Below are 25,436 nucleotides of genomic sequence, written 5' to 3' on the forward strand. Positions count from 1 at the left end.
TTAAAAAAAAAAAGAGCCTAGACATCATCTTTCAATAAATTATCAAGGAAAATTTCCCTGATATTCTACAGCCACAGGGTAAAATAGAAATTGAAAGAATCTACCAATTGATCGAAAGAGATTCCCAAATGAAAACTCCCAGGAATATTATAGTCAGATTTAGAACTTCTGAGTCAAGGAGGAAATGCTGCAAGTAGACAGAAAAAAAAATTCAAATATTGTGGATCCACAGTTGGAATAATACAAGATTCAGCCATTTCTACATTAAAGGATGGGAGGGCTTGGAATGTTATATTCCAGGGGGCAAAAGGGCTAGGACTACAGCTAAGATCACCAGCCCAGCAAAAATAAGTATAATCCTTCAAGGGAAAAAGTGAATTTCAATGAAATAGAAGACTTTTAAGCATTGCTAATAAAAAAGAGCTGAATAGAAATTTTGAGTTTCAAATATAAAACTCAAGAGAAGCATGAAAAGATAAACAGCAATGAGAAGCCATGTTACTTGTAACTCCTAAAAACTTTGTCATTATTAGGACAGTTAGAAGGAATATACATAGAGAGAAGGCACAGGTATGAGTTGAATATGATGGTATGATTATCTAAAAAAGAATAAAATTGAGGGATAAGAAAGAAGAATGTGCTGGGAGAAAGGAAAAAGGTACAGTAGAATGGGATAAATACTCTCATATAAAAGAGGTGCAAAAGAGTAGAGGAGTATAGTAGAGGAGAAGATGGTAGATGTGGGGGAGGAGAAGTAAGTGAATCTTACTCTCATCAGAATGGGCTCAGAGAGGGAATAACATACCCACTCAGCTGGGTATAGAAATCTATCTTACTCTGCAAAAAAGTAAGAGGGGAAGGGAATCAGAGAAGGTGGGTGGTGATAGAAGGGAAGGAAGATTAGGGGAGGTAAAAGACAGAAGTAAAACACTTTTGAGAATGGACAGAATGAAGAGACAGAGAAAATAGGATAAATGGGGGAAATAGGATATTGGGAAATAAAGTTGGTAATCATAACTGTAAAAACATTTTTACACCAAGTTTTCTGATAAAGACCTCATTTCTCAAGTATATAGAGAACTGAGTCAAATTTATAAAAAATAAGAGCCATTTCTCAATTGATAAAAGGTCAGAGGATATGAACAGACAAGTTTTAGACAAAGTAATAAAAGCTATCTACAATCATATGAAAAAATGCTTTAAATCACTATTGATTAAAGAAATGCAAATTAAAACATCTCTGAGCTACCACCTCACATTTATCAAATTGGCTAATGTGACAGAAAAGGAAAATGACAAACATTGGTGTGGATGTGGGAAAAATGAGGCACTAATGTACTGTATACTGATTGCATACTGATTACACAGAAATATAATGCAATGTATACTGATTCAACCATTCTGTAAAACAATTTGGAACTATGGCCAGAGGGCTATGAAACCGTGCATAATAAATACGCTTTGCACAACACCTCCAAAAAGGAAAAGGATATATATATATATATATATATATATATATATATATATATATATATATATATATATATATATATATATATATATATATATATATATATATATGTATATATCAGCTCAAGATTGTGGCAAAGAATTGGAAACTAAGGGGATATCCATCAGCTGGGGAATGACTGAACATGTTGCGTATGATTGTGATTGAATACTACTATGCTATAAGAAATGACAAATAGAATGGTCTCAGAAAAACCTGCAAAGACTTACATGAACTAATGCAAAATAAAATGAGCAGAACTAGAACACCATACACGGTAACCGTAACATTGTATGATGATTGACTGTAAATGATGTAGCTGTTCTCAGCATTAAAATGTTCCAAGAAAATTCTGAAGGATTGATGAAAAATGCTGTCCATCTCCAGAGAAAGAACTGATGGAGTCTGAATGCAGATCAAAACATACTTTTTCTTTACTTTCTTTTTCTTGTTTTTTTTTGGGGGGGGGGTTGATGTCTTCTTTCACAATGTGACTAATGTAGAGATACGCTTTGCATGACTGCATATGTATAACGTATCTCAGGTTGCTTACCTTCTTGATGAGGGGAGAAGGAAGATAAGGAGAGAGACAGAATTTAGAACTCAAAATTTTTCAAAAATAAATGTTAAAAATTATTTTGACATATAATTAGAGAAAAATAAAATATCTTTTAAAACAGGAGAAAAAGAACAAAATTCCTTTCTTAAGAAAATGGATTAGAGATGGAAACTAAATTTTGAATAAAGACAATCCCTTATCTTTGTTTAAATCACTGCCATCTCTACTTTCTGAGGGACTGGGCTATTGACTCATGTAGGGGTAATCTCTCCTTTTCCCTATTCCCTTGGGTGGGATGGCAACACTATGAACCATTCTCCTTCATTAAGAAAGGATATTATTGCAGGGAAGAGACCAACATAATCTTTGAGGGAGGTGGACAAAAAAGGAATCCAAGAAAGATGATTAATATGGAATGTTAACTATACTACTAAACTCTGGAGTGATAACAGAAGGGGATGGAATGCTGCCTTTGCTAGCTCCCATCTCTTTCCCTACTTCCTCTGGCCCTAACAATAAGTTGGCAGAAGGTTCAAGATTTCAGATGCAGCTGCTATCACTTTCAGTTGACTATGTGAACTAGCCAAGCTTGATAGAGTTCTGAGGGAAAGTGGGTCAGAAAGGCTGAGGAAGGTTGCTGGAAAAAAAATCAAATACTACCCCACACTCAACTCCACCCTATATGGTTCAATGTCAGGGGAAGCAGGGAGAGGAGAATACTATGAAATGGTCAAATGGAATCTCCCTCCAGTCGATGATCTGGTGAAGAAGCCATCTTTCTTTTGGTGAAATCCTGGGAGCCCACCCCACATGGTTATCAGCAATTATGCTGCTTGATGATTTGATATCATACAGGGGCAGTGTGGTTTGGGATAGGGATGCTTTCAAGATGCAGGCATCCACTTCTCGAAATGCTCTGATCCCTTCTACTCTGTCCACATCTGGGTGAGGCAGCTGATGATTCTTTCCTCTATCACTTGAGGGTTTAGAGGGAGTAACTAGGCATAACAGAGGTATGTCCTGTGGGAAACAAGTGGGAGACAGCTCAGTGTAGGAAATGAAATCTGGGACTCCTGAGTTAGGAGACACAGTTTCTGGACACAAGAAGGTCATGAATTTGGACAAGGTACTTCATTCCTCCAAGTCTCAATTTTCTCAACAATAAAAGAAGGCTGGATTAAAGGATCTCTAAGGTTCTTTTCTGAAAAAAGTTATATGATCCAATGTAATTATTATTCAGAAGATCAGAGATCAAAAGTTGGAAGGGACTTCATAGACCTACTCGTCCAAGAGCCTCACTTTATAGATAAGAAAATGAGGTCCTAGGAGGCTAAGTGATTTTACCAGGGTCACCTTGTGACCAGAATTTGAGTTCAGGTCTTCTGATTTCAGAGCTCCTCTTCTTTTTATTGTGAATCCTGCTGCTTCCCTTTTAATATTTACATGTCTATAGAAAACTTAATCTCATTTGCTCACATAGACTATCTGTGCATTTTTGAGCTTGGTTTGATCAGCCACAGTCAGACACACTGTATCTTGTGTACCTTGACCCCAACAAAGTGTTGTCATTTTGGTCCTCCTCAAATACGAAGGACAACAACCAGCTAATCTCATCTGTTTCAGTTTTTTTTTTTTTAATAGAAGCAATCTGGAAGATCCAATCACTCCCCAAATAGCACATGCTCTTGCCTTCTAGAGTGGCTATAAAACCCACTTGCCAATACACTGGGTCCAAACTCCACTTGATTATCAGGCAAAGAAGCAAAGTTGTTAGAGACATGTCTGAGGAGTCAATTATGGGGAAACCATGCCAACTGTCAGAGACAATACATCTTTGGAGAAACAAGCTTACTGGTGAGTAATTGGGTTTTCTCCAAAAAGGGAATTGAGTCATCTCTGCCAGTTGACACAATAGATGACCAAGTAGCCAGACCACCAGGAGATGGGGATAGAGGTCAAGATGAAAACAGTGGCTGGACTGCAAGATTAAACTGAGATTCCAATAGGAGGCAAAGTCCAATCAAGATAATTTCTCTGTCAAGGGTGTGATAGAAGAAAGGTGATTATCTCATGAATTTCAGACACTCAGGGAACTGTTTCTGAGAGGCATTAAGCTATGGCTATCCTGTCTCTGAGCAGCTAATGGCTATAGAAAAGCAGAGGAAGTGAAATATTTCTGGAGCACAGGGCTAGTCAGTTAGAAAGATAGACCATTGACTTTATGTTAAAGTAAGTAAAGGACAATGACTATAAAGTCAAACCTTCAGTCATTATCCCTAAGAAAGTGGAACTTCCTCTTTTATGTATCAGTCAATCAGAATTTATTAAGTGCTTGCAATGTACCAATTCTTATGCTAGTTGCTAGGGCCAATAATTAAAAAACGAGACACTCTTTGTCCTCAGGGACCTTATAAAAAGGTAGGTGACCTACCCTAGATGGAAGGTTTGGTGGGAAAGAATGGGAGAGCAAGCCTTAGTTGTTTATAAAACTCACACTAATATGAAAAAATGGGGCAAATCCTATAAGAGTGGTTAGTCTTACAGGAGTATAGAGAAGACAAAGTCATATACTAGGGCTCTCTTATGCATTAGAAGGTATCTTTGCTCTCCCCATGCTCCATGATCCAGCCTAACTGGCCTTCTCTCTGTGTATCACAGACAACATTCAATCTCCCATCCCTATTCCTTTGCACTGGCTATCCTCCATGCCTGGAACATCCTCTCTTCTCATCTCTGCCTCACAGAATTCCTCTTTTCTTTCAAGCTGCAGCTCAAGCACCACCTCCTATAATCTTTCTTGATCTCTTCAATTGTTAGTAACATCATTCCCAAACTATCCTGTATGGAACTTCTTTGTATTTGTCCTCTCTACATTTATTCTGTATGATCTTACATACGTACTTGTTGTCTCCCCCGTTAGAATGTGAGTTCCTTCTCTCATTCACCATCTTTGTATTATTGCCAGACGATGTCTAACGTCTAATGGAGTGGGGAACTGCAATCTCGAGGTCACGTGTGGCCCTCTAGGTCCTCAAGTGCAGCCCTTTGGCTGAGTCCAGGTTTTACAGAACAAATCCTTTTATGAAGGGCCACAGGTTCCCCACCCCTGCCCTGGAACATTGTAGGCACCAAATGAATGTTTACCAATTGATGGATTCCTGCAAAAATCTCCTTTCAAATGGAAGAAAATAAGGGTGAGAAGCTAATGGGATTCTCTTAGGTCAGAGAACAGAAGGCAAAAACAACAGTGAGAATGAACTTTGAGGCCCCACTGGGCCAGTATCACCAAGACCCGACACTGAAGAGCTAAGAAGTTGACTTTATGGGTCAATGTCCACGTGACTCAGATTACCAATAATTTCTACTCCTGTGCTAGTCTCCTTTCCTATGCCAGGAGGATAAAAGCTATTTGAGGAAACAGAAATGCTAAACTCTACAGAAGGGTCCCTGGGACCACAAATTGACTTAGAAAACTACAGATTAATATTATATATGTTCTATTGTGTCTTTATTTTGTTACATGATTCCCAATTACATTTTAATCTGGTTCTGGCCACAACAAGGCCATGTTGCAAACTTCACAGTGCATGTTTGATTACCTCTGGTCTAAGAAACTGAATTCTCCAAAGAATTTCTAGAGAAGTAAGGGGCTATTTCATCAAGTTCAACCTATGGGAAAAGTATAGACTTGGTAACTTGGTAGATCAGGGAGTATTTTCATAATACAGTACAGTACAAAATGGGTACTCAGCCCATGGTGTTTTCTGCTGATATCACTAGCTATATGACCACAGGCAGGGTGAGAGAATAGTCCAAAGATGGGAACAGGAAGGAGGATGGTTATTGGCTCCTGGACAATTCCCAGAGATACAGAAAATCTTGATTCTGTACCATCCCCATCACACTAACTTACCTCCCAAGCCCCTACATTATTTCTCATTCTTACCCCTCTCCCCAACCCAGGCAAATGTATTTCTTACCTCAGTGTAGGCCTGTGTCACCTGCTCGTATAAGGACTGATGATGGTGGATGGCCAGCTCTAGGTCCTGTGTCTCAGATGGGAGGCCACCTTCACTGCACATTTTACACCAGGCATCCACTCCTGACAGGAACTGGAATAATACCAGATATTAAGTTAGGGAGAAGGAAGGCATTATGGTATAGTAGAGAGAGTAGTAGGACATGGAGTCAGAAGATTTAAGTCAAAGCTTTGCCAATTCCTAGATATGTAATTTCGGCAAGCCACTTTTCTCCAGGTCCCAATTTCCTCATCTGGAAAATGCAGGTGCTAGGCTAGAGGTGTCCTAAGGCCCTTTCTAGCTCTGAATCCTATGATCCTCTCTGACATCCCAGAGACAAAGAGGGTAACTTTGAGAGATTCTGACAAGAGGTAGAGTTTAGTTCCAACAGCAACTCATAAGCAATCAATCAGTGTGAATCTTTCCTCACTTAGATCAAGTGAAGTCATGTTATCATTTCTCTGATGGCATGATCTTCTTCGGCAATGAAAGATGAACACAACAATAAACTCTTTGAGAGAGGAGATTGTTTCCTTCTCTGTTTCTGTATCCCCAATGTCTAGCACAGGGACTGGTGTATAATAGCTATCAATAAATGCTAGATGATTGTTTGACACTTGAGAGGTATTCTGAGTCAGCTCCTGGATTATGGAATCATTGCTAAAGCTTGAGACGCTGAAGATTTTCTTAGCTGTCGTTCTGTGTTAGCATTAAAAGACTTGGGAGGGGGCAGTTTTATTGGTGGAAAATCCTGAATAAACAGGCTAATTTGGACAGAATATTATTGTGGCTTTTATTTATGCACAATGAACTATCCTGCTAATCCGCCCCAACTCTTGCTTTCAAGTATACTTCAAATTACTGAAAGTATTCAGTTTAATTACTTGCTTTTGTTGACATGTCACACTTTCTTTTACTCTTACTTTGGCTATAGCAGAGCATTCCTTTGAAAAGTACTGAAAGGAGTCGCTACCCAGGGAAGATTTCAAAGAGGACAACTCTGTTGGTGCTTTGCATCAGTCTGAGGGAAAGAGGTCTATTCCCAGCATGCACTGGATTACTAAAACTGAATGGAGAAATTGGATAGTTTCCCAGCACCTCCATGCAGTCCTACACAAGTGCGCTCTCATTATATAGTTTCAAGCGTTACAAAGAGTAAATGTATCATTTTCAAAAGTCTGTATAGAAGCCCATCCAAAAGCTGAAAAGAAATCAGGTTTTATTATACATTATTCTGTGCATTCCCCACATTTTTGGTTCCCTCCATTAATGCAAAAGATTGACAATTAATTGACTATACTCAAGTTATATCCATAGTCAAAGTTCGCCATGTTGACTTTACATCCTGAATGACTGTCTATCTAGGTCAGGGGTTCTTAACCTGAGGTTTGACTTCCAGGAACTCATGAGTTTAAATGGGAACAGAAATAGCATCTTTATTCTCATTAACCTCTGGCTGAAATGCAGTTATTTCCTTCAATTATTTAAAAGCATTATTTTGAGAGAGGGTCTACAGACTGCCAAAGGGATTCATGGCACAAAAATGACTAAGACGCCAGATTTAGGTTATAGGTGATGTTAGGTTTCAGTCGAAATGCTCTCTGGCACAAAAAGAAACTATTCACTTACTTTATGAAGCACTATATATGGGGCTCTCCTAGTTCTAATACCACAGTTACTTTCTTCCAAAAAAGTTAGTTAACCTGTTGGAAAAATGTAGTTCCCACCGGCAAAGATCATGGCTATGAAATATCTGTAAAACTGCCATGTGATGGATAATTTGACTCCTTGTGAGACCATATATTGTCCACGTGTAGGGTATGAACATATATGGCAAAGGGATGACAGGGACAAACCACTTCCCTCCTTATCCCCTCACCAAGAGAGTCAGTGGATTTCTCATTTCCACTCAAATTCTGAAGCCTTTGAGAGAATCTGAGGTTCCCTGGTTTTCGCTTTTGGAGTGAGGATATTTTGCTTCCCAACCCAAGGTACGTACAATGTAAAGTATCACTCATGCCCACATTTACACATATCTTCAACTCCAAAAAGCATTTACTAAGTATCTAGTACATATAGCCTAGAATGTATGCTCTTGGTATGGATGAGTCAGGTCCAAAGAAGACTGGGATAAAATGAAGAGTATTTATTATCCTTAAGAAGCTTACATTTTACTGGGTATCCAAGTAAGCTACGATTATAAAATAAAAAGATTGAGTCTACAAGTCACACCTGTTATCATACAACCATACTAACTTCTTAGGGGACATGAGGACAGAGCACTGAACTTGGAGTCAGGGAAACCCAAGTTCAAATCCTGTCTAAGAGAATAGGAGATTTACTCAGGGTCACAACGGCTGTGTGACTGTAGGCAAGCCACAACCTCTGCCTGTCTCAATTTAATTCTTTATAAAAGAGAATAATAATAGCATGTACCTCTCAGAATTGCTGTGAGGATCAAATGAGGAAATATTTATAAAGTGATTTGTAAGCCTTAAAGTGCTTACATAAATGCTAGCTATTATACTAAATATATTGTATCATATATATGTATATTATATATATGTACACATCAATTTATTTATGGATATGTAGATATTTGGATCTATATGGATATATTTGATCTAGATCCATGATTTCATCAATATAGGAAACTTCTAGTGTGGAAACTCCTTTAACCGGTGCATACTAGCAACCCTTATATACCTTCTAGGCTTAGAGAGCTTCCAGGGAACTAAACGCTTACCTGTCTGAGATGGTTACACAGTTAGTGTGAGTCAAGATGTGAATCCAGGTCTTTCTAACCCTTGGCTGGTATGTAAATACATGTGCGTGTATGTGTGTGTAGACAGACAGAGAGACAGGCAGACAGAGAGCTAGATGTAGAAACGTTTATATATATGTGGTTTGGTTCTGGAGTTATGATTTTTTTTTTAGTTTAGGAAAATTCCCTCTAATAATGCAAATCAGGAGTTTACAACTTTCTAATCTTAGAAGATGGGCAGCGAGGTGGCACAATGGATAGAGCACTGGGCCTGAAGTCAGGAAGATTTGTCTTCCTGAGTTCAAATCCAGATTCAAACATTTACCAGAAGTGTGACCCTGGGCACCCTGTTTGCCTCAGTTTCCTCTTCTGTAAAACGAGCTGGAGAAGGAAATGGCAAACCACTGTAGTATCTTTGTCAAGAAAACTCCAGATAGGGTCCTGAAGAGTCAGACACAACTGAAACGACTGAACAACAGCCTTAGAGGATTGCCTATGGCATTCAGACATAAATGACTTGGCCATGGTCAAAAGAATGACATGTATAAAAGGCAGGTCTTGAACTTTGATTATGAAAACAGTTTACTATATATCATACCATGCTGCTTTTCAGAAAGATAGATAGACAGACAGACAGATGGACATATTCATATCCTTCCCATCTGTCATATGACTACAAAGCAATGAAATCATCGTAAAAGTCTTTGGCTACAATCTTGTTACCTTCTAGCTATTCCTCACTTACATATGTATAGCATATGTAGGGATGACTCTAATGCTTTTTGGAATGTATGTATTAGGTTAGGAAAGCAAGTAAGGCAAGCACCCAGAAGTCCCATATCCAGGGAGATCCAGAGATTCCTAGAAGCTTCAAAATTTAACAGTAGAAACAACATTCCTTTGGTTCTCATGGCAGAGGCAGAGGAGGAGAAGACAAGAGCCTCCTTAGGAAGGATCACAAGCTTCTTAGTCATCCGTGTAGGAGTGGTGGCACTCAAGGTGTACAATGAAGATGTCAGACTTAAGGTTTAGAGCCAAAACTCCTGAGTGCACCAGATTAAAACATTGGGAAATGTTTAACAAAATAAATACAATTATAATTCAATAAAGATAATATCAATTTAAGGTTTTCTAAGGCAATAGGGATCCATTTCTTTTTGAGTTTGACACCACTGGACACCATGAATCTATATGATGAAATAGGGGAATAGAATCTCTGATTTCCCTTGCATAGTAAGAAAAATCTCTCTAGCAATGTAAGTTGGCACCTAGTCTGCAACTTAAAGTTTTAGAGAATTTCCTAGAGTGTTGGCTTGTTCAAGTCAGTACGTGCCAGAGGTGGGACTTGAACTCAAGTCTTTTGGGTCACAGAGAGGGAAAGAAAGGAAGGGAATAAGGATTCATATAGCACTCACTCTGTCCCTGGCACTCTACTAAACACTTCATAAACATTATCTCATACGATCCTTACAACAACCTTGAGAGGTAGATACCAATATTATCGCCATTTTATATAGTTGAGGTAACTGAGGCCAACAGAGGTGAAGTGACTTACCCAAGGTCACATAGCTAGTAAGTGTCTGAGGCTGGATTTGAACTCAGGTCTTCTTGACTCCAGGCCCAGAGCTCTGACCACTGGTGTCCCCAATTGCCTCTGGCTTTGAAACCAGCTCTCTCTTCACTATGCAATGCTCCTGGTCATATGACATATAATGTGTAATTTGGCAGAGGCACCAAATTAACAGAAATTAACAACTGTACAAGGGTATATTGGCTCTCCACAAAGCCCAGTGAAATCTTTCTGCATTACTGAGCAAAAAATACCTTTTAAAAATGTAAACAGGCTTCTAACCAATGGCTTGGAATACTTCTATATGCACTTCCACTCTAGTGGGGGCAGAGCTCCATTTAAATTAATTGCCTAAATACCTTTTTATCCCATTGGCTGGAATAGCTCCTGTGGGACAATAAAAAGCTGCCTAAATAAATGTATTGAAAGGACAGTCAGGGATAGCTTTTTCAGATGAAGAGAAGCGTGGTTTATGGCTTTTGCTAACGTATTGGGGAGGGCTACGGTAATACCTGAAGAACTCACATAAAAAAAAAGATATCAAGAAAATTGCTTTTGATTCAAATCAGCTCAAGCCAGGAAACATCAAACAAAAGTAACCACGCCAGTTAAAGCCCAGCCTTGGCTCTGCCTGTAAGCACTCAAGTTTTAGCCTCAATGTCGGCACCTTTCATCCTGTAGCTTTTTCTTTCTTTTTTTTTTCCTTTTTTTTAAAAAAAAAATCACATTAGGTCATATCTTAGCAATTCCAAAAAAGTGTTGGCGTTTATTCAGTAATAGATCTCATGTGTTTGATGACATCTTGGTGACTGTTCCCCCTCTCCAAACATACTATAGAGTGAAAAATCCTGGAAAAGGCCTTGTATTCATGCCTCAAGCCTAAAGGACGCATGTGGCAATGGAAGAAAAATCTGAAATTGCCTTCCCTTTCCCCCTCTCCCTAACACCAAGTGATTCACACGGACCTAAGGAAAACAGACAGTCATAGCGTCACAGAGTTAATGCTGGAGGAGACCTTAAAGGTCTATGAGGCCAAAGCCCTTATTTTAAAAATGAGGAAACTTAGTCCTAGAGAGGAGATATGATTTGTTACATTGCTAGTAATGGCAAGTGACATTTATGTAAGATCACAGATTTAGAGCTAAAAAGGAATCTTAGAGGTCACCCAGTCCAATCCCCTCATTTTAGATAAGGAAACAAGACCACAGAGATGAAGTCATCTGCTCATGCAGATCTCCACAGTCTCTCCTGACAAAATGTCTATCTCTCATTCTACCATATTATGTTGCATCTCAAAAAAGAGAGTGCTCAGGGCAAGAGGGGAGCAGGACCATAGAAGATAGGACATGGAAGAGGCCATACACTCCCATTTCTTCATTTTACAGATGAGGAAAATAAGGCACAGAATTTTGCCCAAGACTTCAGATATTAAGTGGCAGAGGTGAGATTTGAATCCAGGTCCTTTGATTTCCAAACCACTCTGTTTTTCTGCTGTCTCTTACAATCTTTCTAGTCCTTCTGGATGATGTTTGAGCCAAGAATGGCAAAAGCATCGAGGTGGGGTGGCATGGTAGCAGGATACAATTCTACTTGTTTCTAAACCTGAAGCAGCCCTCTCACTGTTAACCAATGGTCCATAGGGGAATTTCCTGTTTCTGCACTAGTGTTATGCTGTAGGCTACCTAGGAGAGGAAACAGATACACCTCCTGCCTTTGTTGACCTCTATGTCCTAGATCGCACAGTAAATGGAGCACTGGGGCTTGGAATCAGGAAGACTCATCTTCCTGAGTTCAAATCTGGCCTCAGATACTTACTAGCTGTGTGACCCTGGGCAAGTCACTTCACTCTGTTTGCCTCAGTTTTCTAATCTATAAAATGAACTAGAGAAGGAAATGGCAAACCACTCCAGAATCTTTACCAAAGAAACCCCAAAAGGGTTCATAGAGAGTTGGAAACCACTGAAATAATTCAACAAAAATATCTAAGACATGCACACATGTGCAGAGGACATAAAGTAAACAAACACACTTAGGGCTGTGCCATTTTACCCAGCGTGGGAATTATCCATAACAAGTATATACCCTTCAGATGGCTTTCTTTTGAACTGCAGACACACGTCTTATTCCTGTCTCCTCACCCCAGGTATACATCTTCATCAAATACATTCTTAAACAAAAAAAAAAAAATTTTTAAAGCTTTGATCCTTTTCGTATGGATACAGGTAATGTGGAGGAGAAGACGGTGTGTTGGACTAAAGATCTGAATCTTGCCTCAGAAATTTAATTAGGTGAGTGACCATAGGTATCTTCCTGAGCCTCAGTTTTCTCACCTGCAAAATGAGAGAGTTAGATTCGATGATCCCTAAAGTCCCTTGCAGGTCTAAAAGTACGCCCCTACAATTCTAGGTTATCATCCAGCTTGATATTTTCCTCCAGTGGGGAAAAATAATCAAACATTGAAAGTTTGTTGAAAGTCACATAATTAACAAAATAAATGAAAGGGGCCATTTCAATCACTCGCTATTTTTAACAATCACTAATACTCATTTAACACAACACTTTCTTCACAGCAACCATGAAGTAGATTATTATGATTATTTTATTATGTATGTATTGTTATAATATTTATTATTCATTCATTTATTTAAATGAATAATTATTAAATTAATAATTTATTATTATTGCCATTAGAAAACCCATTATACAGATGTGGAGACTAGAACTCAGAGGAGTCCAGTAACTCCCCTAAGGCCACCCACTTACTAAGCATGGAACTGAGGCTTGAGCTCAGCTCTCTAGGTTCAAGTTCAAAGTTCTTTCTTCTACCATACCAAGATTCCTTTCTTTTTCCATGGCAAATGGCCCTTAGCCTAGCTATGTGATTTAGTCCGGCCTCGTCTTCTTACCTGCTCCGCTTTCTGGTGGAACACGGCTGACATGGCCAGGATGGTGCTGCGCTCATCTAGGGCAGCTGCAAAGCTCTTCCATTCCTGGTCCAATTGAGTGGAGATCTGTTTGATCTGCTGGGAAGCATAGTGACCCGCTTCCGACAGGCGGGAGGCCACAGACATGATGCGGTTGATGTTCACATAGGCATTCTGAGAAGCAAAAGGAAAGTTCCTTAGAGGTTCAGTTAATAGGCAATAAATTGAGCACTTTAGATGGGGAGTGGGGAATGGAGATGCCCAAAATGTAGAAAACAGAGAGCAAGGGAGACCAGCGCAACCCATCAGTTTAGACCTGCATCCTTTTATTAAGGGGATCTATTCTGTGAAGTTTGGATTCGGTCAAAGGGCCGCACTTGAGGACCTAGAGGGCCACATATGGCCTGCAGGCTGCAGATTCCCCACTCCTAAGTATAAATCAATTATTGGCCCAGAGGGAAAGGGAAGGGTGGGTCCCTCTGAAGTAAAATCCAAACAGACAACATTCATCTTGATATAATATTCATCTGCTAGACAGAAAAGCAGGTGTGCTCAAGGGTGTTGCTAATGTCTGTCTGCTAAGCAGTGGGGAAGAATCATTAATGTTATGATATTTATGGATATTTAGCCAGTGAGTCTAAATATATGAGGAGTGAGGGGTTAATGCTAAAAGTTGCTCTGGGCTTATTCTCTAACTTGCATGAAAGGTTTAAGTGTCTTGAAAGTCCAGCCCCATCTTGGTAAAGAAACCAAACGTCAGTCCAGGGTGGGAAACCTGAGAGGAGGGTAATCATCACATTCTAGACACCCAAGATCACTCAACACTCAGGATGGATTCCAAACTCCCAGTCTGAGAAGGGTTGAGGTAGGAGAGGCAGTCATACGGGCAGCTAGGCTGCACAGTGGTTAGAGTGCAAGGACTGGGGTCAGGAAGATCATCTGCCCAAGTTCAAATTCAGCCTTAGAGACTCACTAGCTATGTGATCCTGGGCAAGTCATTTAACCCTGTTTGCCTCAGTTTCCTGATCAGTAAAATGAGCTGGAGAAGGAAATGGCAAACTACTCCAGTATTTTTGACTGAACAACAAAAGATAGTCATATGAACATAGATTTTGTGTTCGCCCTTCATTGCCAAAGAAGACCATGCCATCAGAGAAACGATGACATGACTTACACATGACTTTGTTTTGAAGGAGGGAGGGTTGTGCAGGTCACCAGCCTCACTTCTCCTCCTGAGCCATCTGAATCCAGTGACCAGATATTCATCAGGATGACTGGAGATGACCCAGGATGCACTGGGAGACCTTGACCCCTTTAGGCCAAGGTCTTTGCAGTCACTCACTTAGGGTGAGGCAATGCCCACTACTTCTAAACATAGATCTAGAACTTGAAGGAATATCAGAGGCCCTTGGTTCAATTACCTCATTTTACAGATAAAGAAACTAAGGCTCAGGGATGCTATAATGACTTCACCAAAGTCATTCAGGAACCAAGCAGCAAGGTTGTGGCGGGGGAGAGATTTGAATGAAGCTCCTCTGATGCAAGAACCAGGGTTCTTTCCACTATTTCTTGTTGTTCATTTTAGTCATGTCTAACTCTTTAAGACCCCATTTGGGGTTTTCATGGCAGAGATACTGGAATGATTTGCCACTTCCTTCTGCAACTCATTTTACAGATAAGGAAACGGAGGCAAACAGGATGAAGTGACTTGTCCCGGGTCACACAGCTAGGAAGTATCTGAGGCTGGATTTCATTTCAGGTCTTCCTGATTCCAGACCCAGTGCTCTATTTACCGCATTTAGCTCAATTGGAGCTTAAATAGGAGCAGACAGCTGCACCATCTTTCACCCTAAAAATTAAGCCTATGAAGAAATCTATTCTTCTCTCTACTTGATTTAAGAACATTCCTATCCCCAATAAAGCTTCAAAAGCACCCAAAGTCTCCCACAGTTTCTTCTGACTCCCTTCATCTATTGCTCTGTTTACATTCATTCCCAGCTTGGCTTGGAAATTAAAAATGTATGAACACTCCTCCCCTGTTTCTTGATGAGGTCGGCAGAAACTCCCTTCAGGAAGGAAGAAGACAAAAGAAAACTGTCACCGATCTAAGAGGGGGGAGGAGGGTTATTTTTAACTTATTCTTACTAATTATTGGAGATGTCAAAACAATCAAATAATATTGTAGCAGCCTCTGTAACTCCGTGAGAAGCGCACAATGCCCAAGTGCGGCAGGATGGCATTGAGAAGATGTCTTAAAAACTTAGGCTCCTGCCTTTACAAGACAATGAAGATTCATCAGTAATTAACCCTGTGACCCTCCTGAGCCAGGAGTCTGTCTGCTTTTCATTCTACTTGTAGTTCGTTGACACCAGAGTGGGATTCATGAAAGTTCCTCATCACAATCCCCTCCTCTGTCCTTTCTCCACCCAGCTTTACAACCACCCCCTCTGAACCTTCTGCTTGCAGACATGCTACTGAGAGAAAGGATAATTGATGACCAATGATTTGGGGAGACCCAGAATTCCCCCTTTTTCTCTTATCTTCATTTGAAGACTTCAATCTCTGAAGGCTGAACTAACCTCCTCTATCCAGACGCCAACCATGTAGGGCAGCCATTGTGTTCTGCTCAAGTTGGGTGGGAATAAATTCTTTGAATCAATTGCCCAAGGCTGTGGGTAGTTTAAACAGTAAATGAAAATCTAAGTTCAGGGTCCAGTCCCTCACTGGAATATTCATTAGTTCATTAATGTTCAACCAATCAGAGTTGATTGCTACCCAGCAGGGAAACCTATTCTTCAAAGAGCATAGAAATTATGAGCTTTCTGCCATGATTTTCTTTGGTCTAAGAGAGAGGTAGTCAAATGGCCATCCTTTTATTAAAATGCTGGCATCATTAATAAAATTATTAAATTCCCCAGAAATTATGTCTCTTGAACCTTTTAATCACCATACTACCCTCACTCAGGAGAGAAACTATCAGCACCATAGATTCGGAGCCCAAAGTGGATTCAATTACTATCTTTGTGAGCTTGGGCAAATCATCTCATTTCTCTGGGTTTGAGCTTTTTTCTTTGTAAAATGAGAGGGTTGCACCAGGATCCAGGGTGGGGAATCTCCAGCCTCAAGGTCACATGTGACCCTCTAGGTCCTTAAGTTCAGCCCTTTGGCTGAATCCAAACTTCACAAAAAAAATCCTCTTAATAAAAGGATTTGTTCTGTAAAACTTGGACTCAAATCAAAAGGTCACACCCAAAGACCTAGAAGACCACATGTGGCCTTGAGGCTGCAAGCTCCCTACCTCTGCACTAGGTGCTCTCTGACGTGCCTTTTTAGCAGTAAATCTACAATTGTATGTGTAAAGCATAGTGCTGGAAATAGTCATAAACACTGTTCTAATGCATAATTATGGGTCTGGAAGAGAACTCAATGATCATCTTTTCCTGAGGGAACTAGGTAGTACCTAGATAGAGTACTAGAAGACCTATGTTCAGATCCTCCAGCCTCCAATTCAAATACTTACTAGCTGTATGACTCTGGGCAAGTCACTTCATCTTGATCTGCCTCAGTTTCCCCAACTGTAAAATGGAGTTGATAACAGCACCTAACTTCCAGGGTTGTTGTGAAGGTCAAATGAGATAATATTTCTAAAGCACTTAGCACAATGCCTGCACATAGTAGGCATTTAGTAAATGTTTGTTTCCTTCTTTATCCAAATCTATGTCTTTTTTTTAAACAGGTGAGTAAACTGGAAGCAAGTCCCCTAGGATAGTTCAAAGAGTGCTGGATTTAAACCCAGAGGATCTAGGATCAAATTTTGGTTTTGCTACTTGCTGTGTGACCTTGGATAAGTCAGTTAACCTCTCTGGACCTGAATTTTCTAATCTATAAAGTGAATGAATTAGACTAGATGATTCCTTTACTTCCTTCCAGTCCTAAAGTGTGAATACAATATGACATTTATAATATCAGATCAAGGTCTTTTATATGGGTTTTGCCCTTTCCATGATGCCAGCCTGCCTCTCTCTAGTAACCCTCACTTGGCAAGTTCTTCCTTGTAACTGACTTTCTGCCTTACACATTTCCTTAGTGGATAGTAACAATCCTTCAGGGTTCTGAGGAGTCATCATTAACTCATCTTTCAGCACTGCTTTCTCTGGGCTTCTAAATAAATTGTGCTTAAAAGGAAAATCTACTCATAAAATTGATGGGGAGAAAATGTCCTTAAAAGTGGGAGTATATATGCTGATTTTAGTGGCTCTGGCTTCTAAGCTGTTGCATTAGGGGAAAAAACATAATTTTAATTTCCTTCCTCTCCCTTTATTCCAAGATTAACTGATATTCACCCTCCTGCAAAAAAATCTTGGCTAAATGGATAACAAGGAAGACTCTTGTTTCCTGACCCTATCACTAACTCCCAGCAACCCCTAGTTAACACCAAACTTGGGGAGGGGGGAGTAATCAAACCAGGAGTGTGGCATTCACTTGTCCTGCCCCCCCCCCAAAAGTCTCATGTTCTTTGTCTGGAGGGGAGAAGCAGGCTAGAAAGGGACAAACAGCAATGATGCGATGTCCACATTACCTGACACCCTCCATCCCTACTCCAAGCAGGCAGGCTAGTCATTTGCATGCCTGGCCACTGCTTGGGTCAATAAGATTCCTTACACACTCCCTGGAATAGGGGAGTCAGGAACGCCACAGTGTTTTTCTTGATAATCTCCCTCACCTCCCGCACTATCTTTCCTCTCTGTTTCTAAATGCAGTGCCCAGAGGACAATGAATGGGAGAAGTGTTTAGGTTGCTTATGTGGTCCTAGCTTGAGATGCTACCAGACATCTCACTGAATAGCACTGATAAGAGAATCCTTCTGGGGGAAGAGGAGGGGATATCTAAGTGTGGGAATGGATGAGTTTGGTGGGTCATATGCAGTTACAATTTGTGACAAATACAAACTCTGGCTAGTTAGAGAAATCTAATAGGTCCTTCCTCTTAGGAAATCCCACCCTCCCTCCACAGCCTTTTATATCAGATAGCAGCTCACAAGGAAAGGCAGCACAAGGTCACTGATTCCCTCCCACCTGACTTCACTCCCTCCCGCTCCTCAGCCACTGAAAGAACGAATGAATGAACGAATGAATGAATGAATGAATGAGTGGATGGATGGATGAGTAAATGAATGAAAAAATCATTTTCAAGTATTCACTATATGCCAGGCTCTGTATTAGGCATTAGAGATTCAAATACAAGAGAGCAAGAGTCTCTGTTCTTAAGAAGCTTATATTCTAATAGAAGACAAGACACCTTTTTGTCTTCCTTTGGAGCTAGAATTGGAAAGCAGAGTGTAGGGTCAGCGGATAGAACCTGACCAACCCCATGGTTGGGAAATACCCTGGAAGCAGCACGGAGAACCTTTCCTAATCTTCCAACCTAAACTGGGCACATCCACGCCCTGTGTAACAAAGCAAAACAGTTATGCAAAACCACGCACCATAGACTCTGACTTCTCCAAAGACAAGAAGGTGCATTTCCTTCTTGGTCCTTTCAGAGGCAGGATTGGGCATTAAAACTGAGTGAAACAAGTTGTATTTTGGTGTTCCTTTCGTGTCCATTATTGGTGTCATGTGTATTATCCCCCTGCTTCTGCTCATCTCAATTTCAATGTACAATAATATCCTACTACCTTCAAATGTTGTGGCAGCTATGTGGTACAGTGGATAGAGTGCTGAGCCTGGAGCCAGGAAGACTCACCTTCCTGAGTTCAAATCTGGCCTCACACACTTACTAGCTGTGTGACCTGGGCAAGTTACTTCACTCTCTTTGCCCCAGTTTCCTCATCTGTCAAATGAGCTGGAGAAGGAAATAGTAAACCACTCCAGTATATTTACCAAGAAAACTCCAAATGGGATCACAAAGAGTCAAACAGAACTGAAATGACTGAAGAACTACAACCTTCAAATATCACAATATGTCAATCATTCTTCAGTCTATGGACACCTACATTATCTCTAGTTCTTTACTACTACCAAAGAAGAAAAGAGAAAAAGTGGTGCTATGAATATTTTGTTATGCTTGAGATCTCTTACTATCACTAAGGAACCTGGATTATATGCCCAGCAAGAGGGGAGGGGAGAAGAATCTGGTTCAAAGGCATATACCTTTGTTTCTATCCCAATATTTTTTTAAAAACTATTATTGATACCTTTTCTTTCTATGTGCCTTCATTTCCAAGTATGTTGCACCTCCTCCCCTACCCAAAGAAACATTCAATGTAACAACAAAAACTTTAAAAGCAGTTCAACTAAACAGTGCAGTGTATATAGCATTCCACATCCATGGTTCCCCAACACTACAAAATAGGAAGAGAGGCACTTTTAAAAAATCTCCTATTTTTTGGGACAATTTGAGTGATTATATTTTAATTACATAGCATTCCAACTACAAAACTTTATAGAGATAAAAAATTTGGAGGAATATTAATTGCTCATAGGTGGGTCATGACCATATAATAAAAATGAAAACACTACTAAATTAATTTGCTTATCCAGTGTCACAGTAATCACAGTGCCACAGTAAAAGATTATTTTTAGAACTAAAAAAAATGATAACAAATTCACCTAGAAAAACAAAATATCAAGAACTTCAAGAGGAATAATGATAAAATAGGGGAAAGAAAGGGACCTAGCAGCACCAGATCTCAAACTATACTATAAAGAGTGATCATCAAAGCATTTTGATACTGGTTAAGAAACAGAGAGATCAGGGGAACAGGTTATGAAAATAATATCCATAAGCAAACAAATATAGTAGCCTGTTTTATAAATCTTGAATTCTCAATAAAAGTAGTAAGAACTCACTTTTCTAGAAATAAAAAAAAAATCTACCAATAAAACTGGAAAGCAATCTGGCAGAAATAAGGTTTTATCCCAACATCTTACACTACATAACAAGATACACTCCAATGCATATGTTACTTAGATATAAAAGGTGACATCATAAGCAAGTTAGAGGAATAATGGGAAAAAAACCTTTCAAATCTATGGATAGGGCAAGAGTTCATGACCAAATAAGGGAGAAGGAGGATTAAGAAGGATAAAGTGGACAGTTTTAATTATATAAAATCTAAAAGTTTTTACACAAACAATACCGATACGGTTAATTCTAGAAAGTAAATAGGTAACTGGGGAGAAAATCCCTGGATTGAGTTTCTCTAATAAAGGTCTCATATCCAAGACACATAAGGAATTGGTTCAAATTTATAAGAAGAGTCATTCTTCAATTGATAAATAGTCAAGGAATATTAAAAGCAAGTTTTTGTAGGATGAAATCCAAGATACCAAATGCTCCAAGTGACTAATAATTAGAAAAATGTAATTGAAACAGCCCTCAGCTTCTACCTCACAGCCATCAGATTGATAAATGATAAAAAAATAAAGTAAAAAATTTTGCAGGGCCACTAGAAAAGTGGCATACTAATGTACTGCTGGAAGAAGTGTTTATCAGTCCAGTCATTTTGGAAAGAAATTTGAAACTGTTCCCAAAATATTACTAAGTTGTGCATATACTTTGACCCAGCACTAATACTATAAGGCACATATCCCCAAAGAGATGAAAGAAAGTGGAAAAAAGACCTATATGTATAAAAATAATACAGTAACCAATTAATTCTTATTAATAATTAATAGTAACAAAAACACTGGATAAAAGAGGCATACCCACATGGTAGGGAATGACTAAATTATGCCAGATGAATATAATGAAATATTACTATGCCATAAGAAATGATGCATGATTTTAGAGGAAATGGGAAGATGTGTATGAACTGATGCAGAGCGAGGTAAGCAGAATCAGGAGAACAATTTATATAATGACATTATAAAGAAAAATAATGTTGAAAAACTTTAGAACTCTGTTCAATGCAATAACAAACCACACTTTAAGTGGAATGAGGATAAAGCATGCTGCCTTTTTCCTGACAGAGAGGTGATGAATTCAAAATTAAGACATATATTTTTGGACATTGCCAATAAAAGAATTTGTTCTCCTTAATAATGCACACTTGCAACTAGGATTTTCTTTCGCTCTTTTGTTATTATTATTATTGTTCAATGGGAGTGAAAGGAGAGAAAATAACTTTATTAAATAGGAAAAAAATGAAATTAAAAAAACAACATGACCTTGGCTTTCAGGTTTTGCTTCTGCCTCCATACCTTGTTATAGTCGTTTATATTGCTTTCTGGCTCTTCCTAACTTCATTTTGTATCATTTCGTGTCAGTCTTCTCATATTTCTCTGAATTCCTCATATTCATAATTTCTTATAGAAGCTCAATATTCTGTTCAATTTAAGCACTACAGTGTGTTTAGTCAGTCCCCAACTGACAGGGTTTGTTCTCCATCCTTTGCTATTACAAAGAGGCAGAGCACCTCTCAAAGGTTCCTATGATTTCTTCTTTAGGTTTCCTTCTAATGTGAGTTTCCTTCTATCTGAGCCAGGGGCAAGGACTGCCTCCCTCTCTCCTTCTCACTCCTAGGAGTTCCCCTAAGGCACTCCTTACTCTCAGAACTTCCCTAAGAGAAAAGTTATTTTTCCTCCGTCATCACCAAGTGTAGATCCCTAGAGACGAGGGGTGTTCAAGACAGAGGAGTAATGTCAGACATCATATATCTAGTACAGTCTGTACTGCACCTACTGAACTGAGAGCAATGAACTGGGGTTGAGTTATGTGTGTAAACAAACCAGCCCCCAAGGGGACTTAATGTCTTGAATTTTGACAGATTCCAGAGGCTCATAGGAAAGGAAAATCCCCAAAGATGATTATTTTTCAAGTGTTGTGACCTCACTTAACCAGTATAGATACATGACTCATTGGCTAGGGTTTAGGGAGCTAACATTGCCAGGGCTTAAGTTGCTTGGCTCATATAGCACATCCAACCACAATTCCTAAATCCCTGAGTAAATCCTCAATTTGCCTGCACGAGGGAAGCAGCCAGAGTATCAATAGCACTGTATAATGTCCAGAGGACTCAGGCTCTTATCCTGACTCTGCCATGAGCATGTTGTGTAACATTGGACAAATGATTCATTAACTCTGTCCTATAGGGGAGTATGAACCAGAGTAGCCAATGGAGAATTCCCAAAAGGAGTAGGGTGTGAAACGAGCTCAGAAGGATGGCATCTCAGGCAGGAGTGCTAGGATCATAGCTCAGAGGTGGGAATGAGCAGAATCTGTATAGCAGACAATGAAAAGACTGGTCTGACTGGAGAGGAAGATTTGTGTAATGGAAAAGTGGGAAAGAAAGTTCAACAGTCATGGTGGGATTTCAGAAAGTGTTAGATTAAACTTAGTTTGGAAGGTGGAAAAAGAGGAGAGGAGAGATAGGAAATGGAAACTATCTGAGCTGGAAGGTTACATAAGAGCACTGTTTTAGGAATCACTTCAAGCTTGAAGGGGCCTTGGGGGCTATCCAGACAACTAAAGGAATCTCCTTTATATCACTGGCAGCTAGGTGGTACAGTGGACCTGGAGTCAGGAAGACTTGAGTTCAAATGTGGCCTCAGAGACTCACTAGCTGTGTGACCCTAGGCAAGTCATTTAACCTCTACCTGATTCAGTTTCTGCATCTGTAAAATAGGATAATAGCACCCAGCAACAAAGAATGTTGTGAGGATCAAATGAGACAATCTTTGTAAAGTACTTTGCAGTGTGTGTGTGTGTGTGTGTGAGAGAGAGAGAGAGAGGGAGAGAGGGAGACAGACAGAGACAGAGACAGAGACAGACACAAAGACGGACAGACAGAAACAGTCTCCTAAACAGATCAGGCTCATTCCCACCTCTGAGTTTTTGCTTTTGTTCTTGTTCTCTTGCCTGACATGCCATAGATGGGGCAGGGTGGAGAGAGACAGACAGACAGACAAACAGACTAGATATGCTAGCCAATAGGTGATTACCCAGCCTTTGCTTGAAGACTTCCAGGAGTCTATTTTGGAACATTTCTGAATATTAGATAGTTCTTTATACTGAGCTAAAATCTAACTGGCCAAAGCATAGCATAGGAGAACAGACTTGAATTGGGCATCACCCTAAAACAAACAAACAAAGCTGTGTTTAAGCTTCTCCGAGAATAAGAATGAGTAGGAATGAGGCTCTGGCCAGCTCTGCTCTTTGCCTGATCCCCTAGAATTGCTTTGTTTTGTTTTTTCCTACTCTCAGCTCTGTGGATGAGGCCAGCAGGCGGCACTCTGGGAATCCTCAAATATGCTAGATGTTGATTGAATGAGCACATCTTAAATTCCATTGCCCAGGAAGCAACGGTGATCTCTCTCTTGCACAATGTAAGAAGCTGGGGGGTCATTTTTCGTTTAGAGACACCAAAAATAACAGTAATCGGATTAATAAGAATAGTTAATATTTACATAAACATAAAACACATCAATTATCTAATCTCATTCTCACTACTACTCCATGAAATAGCCAATAATGATAATTACCATTTCTATAACTTGAAGGGCTTCAAAGCCCTTTACAAATATTAACTTATTTTATCTTCAACAGCCGTGGAAGGTGGGGGCTATTATTATCCCCATTTACAGATGAGGAAACTGAGGCAGACAAAGATTAAATGACCTGCCCAGCGTTGAAAAGTTACTGAATATGAACTCAGGTCTTAGCACTTAATCCAATGTCTGGCATTGGTACTTAATAGTAGGCACTTCATAAATGCCAGCGGACTGACTGACTGGGTAACACAAGTACTCCTATTTCTACAGATGAAGAAACTGAGGGAAAAACAGTTTAAGTGTTTTGCCCACAGTCACATAGCTTGTAATCAATGGAGACAGAATTCAAACTCAGGTGTTCTGGTGCCTAAGTCGGTAATTCTATTACATCACAGCTTTAAGCAAATTCCCATAGGTGGGAGGAGAAGAGCAAAAGACCTAGCAGATGCCAACAGCCTTTGTCCTTTGGCTCTCCTCCCCTCCCTTGCCTGATACAGAAGCCCATTTCTCTATTTCCACCACTGCAATCATTCACTGAAGATCAAAGGATCAGCTGCTCCCAGCTCCCGGGCCTGGAGCTCTCTCATTCGGTGATTAGCTGAGAGCGGCAGCAGGAGCAGACTGTCTCTCCAGAAATGAGTACCTGGCAGAATGTTAATGAGCACTTCTCTTCTCGCCTCCATGCCATCCTGGATGCAGTTCTGGTCAGGCTGCCCCATTCTGGGTACAAATTAACACCAAATAAACTTTATCCTTACCCTCGGCTTAGTTGAGTTCTTTTAAAGATTATTTTTTTCCTGGAACCAAGACAAGGCTTTTAAGGAAGCCATGTCTGGAAGAGAAGAGGGAGCAATTGGTGGCTGAGTGCCAGACCTCGGGTCAGGAAGACCTGCGTTTAAAGCCTACTTCCAGTGTGGCCATGGCGAGTCCTTTAACCTGGATGAACTTCATTTTCCTCCTCAACAAAATGGAGCCAAGAGCATATAGTACCTACCTCATGAGGTTATACTGAGAATCAAAGGTATTTTTAAAAACCTCAGCTGTTAAAAAAAATCACGCCTCCATGACACCATTCATTTGGAGATGACAACCCACCCATGCTTTCCCCTCCTATGTGATTCTTGTTCCTGTTTTCTCCAAGGTTCCCCACAGTAGATCAACTCAACATGCTGGAGGCTTTCCTTGATTTCTCCTGACATCCTGAGGGTACCAGTGGAGCACCCTGATTATCCATTGGCCCTCCCTCAATCCTGCCATGTGACCAGACCATCTCCTCTTCTTGTCATACAATTCCTGGATGACATCTCTTACCCTTGTCCATCAGAGTTCCTTCCTGGTTAGGTGTTGCTGCCCACTCACACCTTTTGTGTACTTCTTCATTGCCCTTCGTGGAATGCTCAGATTAAGTTCTTGGAAGGCAATGAAGTGTCATATGGCAACATTGGTAAAGTGTCAGTATTGACAAGAGGGGCCTTTGTTTTTAATGGGAAGGTTGGGGTGACTGAAACAAATTTCCAAATTGCAATTTCCAACAAAGCCTTCCAATTCGTTCCCTGTAGTATCTGTCCCAGATATACATATTGTGGGACCAATTTTA

The 25,436-nt window shown here is 39.9% G+C and overlaps 1 protein-coding gene across 6 annotated transcripts in view; it reads right to left on the minus strand.

The window, feature by feature from the left end:
• KALRN (kalirin RhoGEF kinase) overlaps positions 1-25,436 on the minus strand; it is a 963,226-nt gene that overhangs the window by 502,909 nt on the left and 434,881 nt on the right. For all 6 annotated transcript variants that reach the window (XM_072616710.1, XM_072616706.1, XM_072616705.1 and 3 more), the window contains exons 7-8: positions 13,329-13,520; positions 6,050-6,181 (exon numbers count right to left, since the gene is read on the minus strand). In XM_072616710.1, the coding sequence (XP_072472811.1) occupies positions 6,050-6,181; positions 13,329-13,520 (324 nt within the window). The remainder of the gene's footprint in view (positions 1-6,049; positions 6,182-13,328; positions 13,521-25,436) is intronic.

Source organism: Notamacropus eugenii, chromosome 5 (genome assembly GCF_028372415.1).
Source record: "Notamacropus eugenii isolate mMacEug1 chromosome 5, mMacEug1.pri_v2, whole genome shotgun sequence".
NCBI lineage: Eukaryota > Metazoa > Chordata > Mammalia > Diprotodontia > Macropodidae > Notamacropus > Notamacropus eugenii.